Here is an 8,811-nt window from a genome sequence, read left to right as displayed (position 1 = left end):
TTTGCATGATTGGCAATAAAAAATACTGACTTCCAAATCAACTTGCCCCTTAGATAAATGTTTGTTAAATGGGTCACTCCATTTAAGTGAGTTGATATTAAAAGAGAACAGAAGAAATGAACAACTGACTTGTAGATACCCCACTATTCAAAATCTTAGCTCCTTAGTTTCACAACTGAGTTTATGTGATATAAAACAAACTAAAAAGCATATGAAATCAAATGGATCCATGTTCACCTCCTAACTAAAAAAAATGAAAGCATCAACTTTTTATTATTTTTTAATTGGGAAATAAAATATAAACTCTACCTAAATCTGGCCTAATTTCTGTCCAAATCCAGATTTAAACTGAATATAACCAAGATCCAGAACCACTTATACTTCTATTTTTTGCTAATTAACTTGAAGAAGATGCTTGCCAAGCATACAAAATAGTGGCTTTCATTCAATTAATTATGTAAACATATTCTTCGAGAGCTATGTATTGCCATCTAGTAATAGCTTGTTAAAATTTCAAGCATATCATAAAATGGTACACTCTTATGCATCTCATAAATAACGCATATTTCTGACATATATAGCAAATACTCTCAACTAAACATCTCTTGCAAAAGGTACTTACCCCTTAAAGACGTACATCATTGACACAAAATTTGTTGGAGGAAAGAACAAGGAATAGTTAGGAATCAACACGTCATTGTACAATTTGTCCCCAAATCAAAGATGTAATAAGAGCTCGGATTGCTATGGATTATAACAAAGCGCGCACCTTCAATCACCAAAAGCAACAATTCAATTTTAGCAAAAGGGAACAAACTATAAATAATTACCACTAGATGTGGCAAAGCAGTTACTCAGTACACATGATACATCAAATTGCACACCATTCACCAATACTCCTAAGAAAGGAGTAGGAACCCAAAAGCACACAATAAACATTATCATCAGCAAGATGATCTGCCTTCAGCCAATCCCCCTTTCCTCTATGCATCCCCCTCCTTCAAAAACTTGGTACAAAATCCCCAATGAAATAAAAATAAAAATACAAAACTCGAAGCTGCCTTTGGCTTATCGAGCAGTTTCTTTGCAGGAGGATGCCGCGCAACAGCTCCATATTGAGGGCTCGAATACTTCTTATAAACCACCTTCAGCTCACTCTCTACTGCTGAGGAATGAAATCTCACTAGATGCTGTGCACAATCCCTGTGTCCAGATATATTGAATTGGTTCAGTTATCGTGCTCAATGCTTTAGATAAAGCCATACACACATAAAGTTCTGTAAATGTTTTAAAGGTAGTGAATACTTACAGCAACTGTGGCTCTGAGAAACCTGTGTGATGCTCGAGTGTTTCACTCCAGAAGGGAGTCTTCTTAAGAGTGTGCCGTGCAGCATACACAGCAGAAGTAGCGATCAAGGATGGGCAATACATGATCATTGAGTAATGCATCAAAGCCAACTCAGCAAAGAAAAAGACCATATGCTCCATCTATAACAACAACCAAATGAATCAGACTATTTATTGAACTGAGATTGGCACTACTTTAAGACCACACAAGTAAAATTGTTCTCACCTCTTTATCACACATGGCTGCTTTCTAAAAACGCACGAGGAACGCATAGGGTGTGGGCACAGTTAGGTTCCATTCAAGCTTGTCTAGAATTCTTTTCTCCATGGTCAATATCTGCTCTTTGCTATATGCCCAGTCTGATATGCATATGAAGTCCTTGACCTGCTCTCAACCAATTTCAACTACTCAGTAATCAATACATGAAAACAAAAGCATTAAAGAAATAATCTTTAACTAATGAACAATATAATTACTACCTCTGGAGCCTCCACGATCATCTCCTCATACTTGCAGGCGATGAGCATGGCGCTTATACCCACAAGCTGCAACTCTTTCCTCAGAACTGTTTCCCTGGAAAGGTACAGGTCAATTATGTAAAATGTAAGGTAGAGAGTCTCAGGCCTTAGCTTGAACTTAAGGTGTTCTTCAATCAACCAAGCAGCCAGAATTTCTCTCTTCTTTGCGGTGATCTCAACTTGGGAGCCCATATAGTCATGTGGTTGGCTAGAGTTCTATATTAGCAGAAAGAGCAAACACTGGTCAGCTAAGATAGGTAAACTAAATGGAGAAAATGCAACAGAGAAACTACATATATACCTCAGCATATTTGTAAAACTTGTAGATGTCTTCTACATAATCCACCACAGCTAACTGATCTTCAGCACTCAAAGCATCGATATCATGAACCAGATCTTTTGGCTCATCAACAATCCCACAAGTAGCCTGAATTGAAATTTCAATGCAGATAAGAAATTTAATGATTAATCTATATTTAATGATAACATTCAGTCCACGACTAGACATGATACAAGGAAAATGGGTTCATTGAGGGGGAAAAATTGATAGAGATCATCGTTTATACCTCATTAGCAGCAGTGGCGGTGGCTGTTTGTGCTTCATCCTGAATCTGAGCACCAAAACTTTTAGGAAGACACCAATGTATTAGACGTTTTAGACCAGCGATCTTCTTGAAATAATTTAAAGAACCTAATGATCAGGACAAATTCAGAAGAATTAACACAAAAAAGAAGACCAACAGAACATCATAAAGAAGAAAAAAGAGACTAAATTTCCAAGAGCACAAGTTGAAATTTTAAATGAAAATAATAAAACAAGGGCCAATACTTAGTGATTCACTATCGCATGTAGAAGAGCAACAGCCTTGACGTTGGAACTCAGGAGAAAGGGGAAGATCAAGTCCATAAAAGTTGCCAAAATCCCCAATTCTTTAACGGAAACAAAATAAAATTTGAAGAGGGAAAACAGAGCATTGAATCCACATAACAATGTAGGGGTAAACACACCGGCAGAGCAATGCATTACAGCGTCTGAAAACCTACACTACAATTGATTTAAAAGAACATGGAAAGAACTCAAATAACAAATTTAACGTGAGGAAACCAAAATTAGACAAAAGAACGCAAGGGAAAGGAGAAAACAAAGAAAAGATCTTCACCCCAGCTAACACACAGAGAAACAAACGAAAACCCTAGAAAGAACAACAAGATAGATATGGTTCAATGTAAGAACAAAACAATTAAAGATTTGAATGAGAAAAAGATACCAAGAAATGGCCTTTCTCTCACGAAACTGTTCAAGAAACCAAGCTAACAGATGAAAAAGAATGAAATTTAAAGGAGGTGGGCTTCTGATTCTATCTCACCTCGCTGCTGCTGAAGAAATACAAGATCACGCCTCGATGCCATGGCTTCTTCTCCTCCTCCTTCCAGGCTCTTCCCAAAGAGGCTAAACAACATCGAAGAAAAGTGAAGGCCTTTTCTGTTCGCGACTCCCCTTTGCTACTCAGATTCGCCAATGTAGGCGAGATCCAAAGGCTTCCCAGCTGCGAGCAAGAGAAAATTAGGAGGGAAAGAGACAAAAACCCTTGCTTTCCGGCCTCTTCTTCCCTTCTTTCTCAGGTCTCTCTCTATGCTCTGGTTTCTTGAGAGATGTTGTCAGGTTTCTTTCTTTCTGTCGCTCTTTATAGTTTGTTAGATAAGAAGGGGATGCAGAGAGGATTTCCCTGTTGGGTGAGGAGATGCCTCCAACGGTCGAATTAAATCGAGATCTCAACAATCGGGTGGCTCAGAGCGGTTTGTTAGATAAGAAGGGGATGTGGAGAGGATTTCCCTGTTGGGTGAGGAGATGCCTCCAACGGTCGAATTAAATCGAGCTCAACAATAGGGTGGCTCAGAGCGGGTGAGCGGCTGTAGCCAAGCCGTCGGGATGAGGATGGGGATTAAAAGAACAGAGTTAAGAGCGAGAATTAAAAGAAAAGGCCTCTTCCGTGACCAAGAGAAAAGTAGGAGCTTGTATAGTTTGTTAAATAAGAAGGGGATGTGGAGAGGATTTCCCTGTTGGATGAGGAGATGCCTCCAACGGTCGAATTAAATCGAGATCTCAACAATCGGATGGCTCAGAGCGGGTGAGGAGCATGCGCTGCATCTTAGTCGTCGGAAGAATGACCAAAAAACAGGGGACAATTCCATACATCAGACAGAGAAATTAAATCATTAATCAAAGCAATAAGACAGGAACACGACAAAGACCTAGATGATTGGCACAGATATTGAGAATCTTGACTTGCCTGACCAACGGTCGAATTAAATCGAGATCTCAACAATCGGGTGGCTGAGAGCGGGTGCATCTTAGTCGTCGGAAGAACTGCAGACCAAAAAATAGGGGACAATTCCGTACATCAGAGATAGAAGCCACCAAGGTAGTAGCCTGGTCGTAAGAGGGCGATAATTTCACCCAAGTTGCTCAGATTCGAAACGCGAGGGCGTCGATTAAATTAGGGGACCGGATGCCCCACGCCCAGCTGGCTTGTTGGCGGTTATGCTTTCCTTCCACTTGTACCAAAGTGGCGCTGAGGTGACGTACCCATACGTGAGGCGGTGAACCCAGTGGGGTGAGCCCACGGGTCGGGGAAGGCACGCGAAACCTGCGACCTGTATCGAACATTCCCTAGTGGAAGGGGAGCCCAGTAATAGGGCTGCTACACGGGTGGGCTGGTCCCTCCCCTCCCCTCCTATTTTTTACCAAAAAAAAAAAAAAAAAGAGATAGAAATTAAATCATTAATCAAAGGAATAAGACAGGAACAAGACAAAGACCTAGATGATTGGCACAGATCTTGGCCCGCCTCATGACCAGCCGGACCTTTCTCGTCTCCTTGTGCTTCAGAAGCTTCACGCTCCCATGGCCCCGCTCCTTCCACTGGTTCCCCTCTTTGTCGAATCGGTACAGCTTCGCCATCCTGAAATCAAGAACCGATCAGGTTTGGAAGGTGAAACCCTAGGATCTCCCGCGAAAAACCTAGGACGTGAGGGGAGGAGAGGGGATCGGGGCTTACAGGTCGAGAAGGACGTCTTCGTCCTGCTCGCCGGTCGTGACGGCGACCTCCTCGAACCGGACGATGGGGGCGACCTGGGCGCCGGTGTTCTCGTCCTCGCCGCCGGCGGCCTCTGTCTCCTCTTCGTCTCTGCGCTCGGGATCGGTGCTGGCCATGGCGGCGAGCAGTGGAGATCGAAAGGGAAAACGAGCTACGCTGCAGCGGGGGACGCGAGCAGCGACGGGCTGGCAAGCGTGACGTGAGAGTGAAGGGATGGTGCTATGGTTTTATTTCATCATACAGAAGTTAGATGGCTAGAATTGGAATTACAGAAGTCAGACGGCTAGAATTGGACTGGCAGGAGAATTTTATAGAGAACCCCTTGTCATGTTGTATATTATATGCAAGTTCCTGACTTTTCAAAGATTCGCTTGTGAGAAAGTGGGGAAAAGGAGAGATTGGGCATGTTCTCGTGGCCCCTGCGGATCGGATAACATTAACATATGACAGGTTTATTGGCTTTTTTCATCGACCTGTGTCTTTTATTTTTATTTTTCCATCTTTAGTGCAGTGTTTAGCTTATTCCAATAATGTCGAGGCACAAGCAGGTCTCCCTATCATTGTTAACTAGCAGCCCTTAGCATGTGGGATGGGTATATAGAGATGGATGGCAGTCATACAATAAAACAATAAAAGTTGTAAAGTTTTTCTTTTTTGATTTTTTCTGGTATATAAAATGAGACCTATTTGGCATGGAATAAAAAGCAGAATTAGATTGTTATGGTCCCCCATTATGGTATTCATGAAGCTAACTCTCAAGTCTAGGTTAGGAGTATGTTGGTGAAATACCAAGCATGTATGTCTGCATGTAGTTTGAGTTTAAAATCCGGCAGTTAGCCATAATTGAATAGTTGATAAATAAATATAATAAATAAAAATAAAAAAGTGCTAATTTTAACATGAATTTTTATTCAAATATTTTTAATTTCGTCCAACTAATGGATCATTCTTAAATTTACAAACTTTGATTTTTAATATATTATGTTGATTTGCTTAATGGTATTATAAATAAAAATCTACATAATCAAATAATGAAATAGTAATTGTTAAATATATTTTAGTTAAAACAGATGGGAGGAGATGTAGTTGTTAAGATAAAAAATGAAGAATTACTTTAAATGATATTTTATTCAATGAATTGGGAAAGATGATCAAAATGGAGAAGTAGGTTTATATGATTCAGATTTTTGGACTGAGTCGGATCAAGTTCGATTAGTGTTAGCCCATTTAGTTGACCTAAATGAATCCTAGATAACATACAGAATAGGTTAGTCAGGTTGAAAATTACAATATCTTGACCAGACCCAAAATTTAGATAAGGTCCAATTTTTTGAAGTCAATGAAGCACATGGTTCTTCAAATACGGATCAAGTTTGGAGTAGGTCTAGTCACGGATCAACTCGAGACCAAGTCTGGTCATGGATCAACTCAAGGATAGGTCTGGTCATGGATCAAATCACCCCCTCCTTCAGGACAAGCACCTTACTTTCCTTCTATCTTTTGGACAAGCACCTTACTTTCCTCCCTCACATAGCTCTGATTTAATTTAATATTTTTGAGAAAATCCCTTTTTAAGTACTCCTGTTTAAGTTTCCGCTTTCACCTCTCTGTGCCTCTTTTATTAATCTCTTACTTATCCTGATATCGCTTGTTAGGGAACTCTTTAACCTCTCCCTCCATCCTTTTTTTATGGCCTGCCCTTATTAACTTTAATATCCTATATGCATTACTTCATCATCCATGTTGTAAATGCCTTAATTGATTCCTATAGTCTACCTCACTGTCCCTAATATCTTGTCCATGTTACATCATCGTTCGTCTTCTAAATACTCAATTTCACGAGGGAACAGAAGAAAAATTGGGAGCGAAATAAAAAAAGAGAGTTTGTATAGAAGAGTTTGAAATAGAATAAAGAAAGATTATATAGAAGAAAGATGGTTCATATGCTTGGATCACACAGGTAAATAAGAATAGAAAAAAAAATTGGTTGTCGAATTCTAGTGCTTATTTCTTGTAAATTAGAAAAAAGATTAGATATCTATTTTCCATTTATTTATGTTGAATACCTAATTTTTCAATGGTACCTCCAATAAAAGATGACATATCCATTGATTCTTTCTTTCAATCTAGGCTCTTGGATCAAAACTAAAGAGTAGCCTAGAAAAAATTATAGGCATCGAAGCAAAAACCTTTAAATTATGGAAAGATATTATTGCCTTTGGATAATTGGGGACTCAAAAGTCTGAAACTACTTTCCTCTATCTTCATCTCTTTCCTCTCCACCTAAGCAACAGGAAAACTAACCCTCTTACCTTCCTCTATTGCATATGAAGGAAAAAACAATGTAATCTTGTTGGACTGTATGGTACATCTATCTCGTGTTGTTAAGTCTTTTCTTTATTTATTTTTATCTTTATAGAATGATTGTTCTTTAGTAGAAATGTTATAGCTAAGTTGTTATATGATGGAGCAATCATGCTCAACATTTTTCCATTACAAAATTTTTTCTCATGAAATTATTTGTTGAAAATATCCTTATATCATATTGGATTTTGTTCCACCACTTTAACTGTAATAATATGATTTTGATATTTTAGATACATATCAGCACCGAGTATATCACACCCAAAACCCATCATTCGGGCCTGACATGTGATATAGCCACACACCCCTTAGGGCATAACCATAAGAATATGCAAGGTCTAATAATCTAAACCAAATTTTTCACAATAGAGGGCAAAATGTCAATATATGCAAAACATAGTTATAAATCACTAAGAATTAGAGCTATCCAAAATATCAGGTATAGAAACATCTGGTATTAGATACAAGATCTAACTAATATTCTCTCTTCAAAATTCTGGATCAATCCCATGAAACTAAGCATCCTATGGCTCTGAAAAGAGATAAAAATGATATAAGCCAAAGCTCAGTAAGAATCCTACACATGCACGCACACAGACTAGAATAGGATAGCAATTTTTAGCAAATATATAAATGCCAAGATAATATCAAAGTATAGCTATTATAAAATTCATATGCTAACATTTTAATGATAATATATATATTTAATAGATCCAAAAAGATGTTTCACATAAAAATCAAATAACACTACCATATGCATATCACATAATATTTGTAGAGCATTTCTATTTCATAAAATACATAATCAAAGTAGTATTTCCATTATATGTATACATATCGTATGTCACTAGATCAGCAATTCTAGCCAACAACAATCTCAATGAGATTACTTATTATCTATTTAGCATAGGTTGAATGTAATATCTTATTTCTAGAATATGGAGCCACAATGTTACTCCAGCCTGCGACAACTGAATCTCCCATTACTCATGTGTCACTTTAGCCTGTAGGTAGCGACCAACGTGCCATGTTTCAACTCATGACTATCAACCAAGCTTGTGAAATTCGTCAAAGAGCCATAGGCCCCCCCCGGAGTACCCATTCCTGTGCAGTAACAGAAGACAAAGAGAACTGGTTACCTATAGGAATTGAAAAAACAAACCATGGAAAAAGATAACAAATTTTATAGAATTCATTGATGCAAGTTTGTCCATTCCTATATAGACAGCGAAAGCACCCGCCTGTGTAGGCTTGCTACATTAAGAAGTACCATGGTGCTTTCCGTTAGTAGCCTGGAAAGCCCAGTTTCGAAAGCCTCGGCCTAGAAGCGTCTTTCTAAAACCTCAAATAGTCCAGGAGGCGAAGTGCCTATCTCGAAATCCCAGAAGCTCATATGGCTCTTTGATAAATTTCACGAGCCGAATGAAGGAACATATGGAGCCATCGAATTGGGAACTCCGTACTTCAACACACTATTAAAGAAAA

The 8,811-nt window shown here is 38.7% G+C and overlaps 2 protein-coding genes across 3 annotated transcripts; both read right to left on the bottom strand.

Annotated features, from left to right (window-relative positions):
* Positions 1-796: 796 nt before the first annotated feature.
* On the bottom strand, positions 797-3,989 carry LOC103722130 (cyclin-B1-1-like). 2 transcript variants are annotated; one of them, XM_039131790.1, is made up of 7 exons: positions 3,234-3,989; positions 2,433-2,557; positions 2,168-2,293; positions 1,825-2,082; positions 1,574-1,732; positions 1,310-1,488; positions 797-1,203 (listed from the first exon to the last, which is right to left on the bottom strand). In XM_039131790.1, exons 1-5 carry the CDS (start codon positions 3,325-3,327, stop codon positions 1,598-1,600), a joined length of 738 nt encoding a protein of 245 aa, XP_038987718.1. In that variant the 5' UTR covers positions 3,328-3,989; the 3' UTR covers positions 797-1,203; positions 1,310-1,488; positions 1,574-1,597. The 2 variants fall into 2 exon arrangements, with proteins under 2 accessions (XP_038987718.1, XP_038987720.1); XM_039131792.1 differs by having other exon boundaries at positions 1,828-2,082.
* A 663-nt stretch (positions 3,990-4,652) lies between these two features.
* LOC103722139 (ran-binding protein 1 homolog c-like) lies at positions 4,653-5,078 on the bottom strand. The gene is made up of 2 exons (XM_026810414.1): positions 4,924-5,078; positions 4,653-4,827 (listed from the first exon to the last, which is right to left on the bottom strand). Exons 1-2 carry the CDS (start codon positions 5,076-5,078, stop codon positions 4,653-4,655), a joined length of 330 nt encoding a protein of 109 aa, XP_026666215.1.
* Between the last annotated feature and the right edge of the window lie 3,733 nt (positions 5,079-8,811).

This window comes from Phoenix dactylifera, chromosome 11 (assembly GCF_009389715.1).
Source record: "Phoenix dactylifera cultivar Barhee BC4 chromosome 11, palm_55x_up_171113_PBpolish2nd_filt_p, whole genome shotgun sequence".
NCBI lineage: Eukaryota > Viridiplantae > Streptophyta > Magnoliopsida > Arecales > Arecaceae > Phoenix > Phoenix dactylifera.
This window is presented reverse-complemented; position numbering and strand designations above follow the sequence as displayed.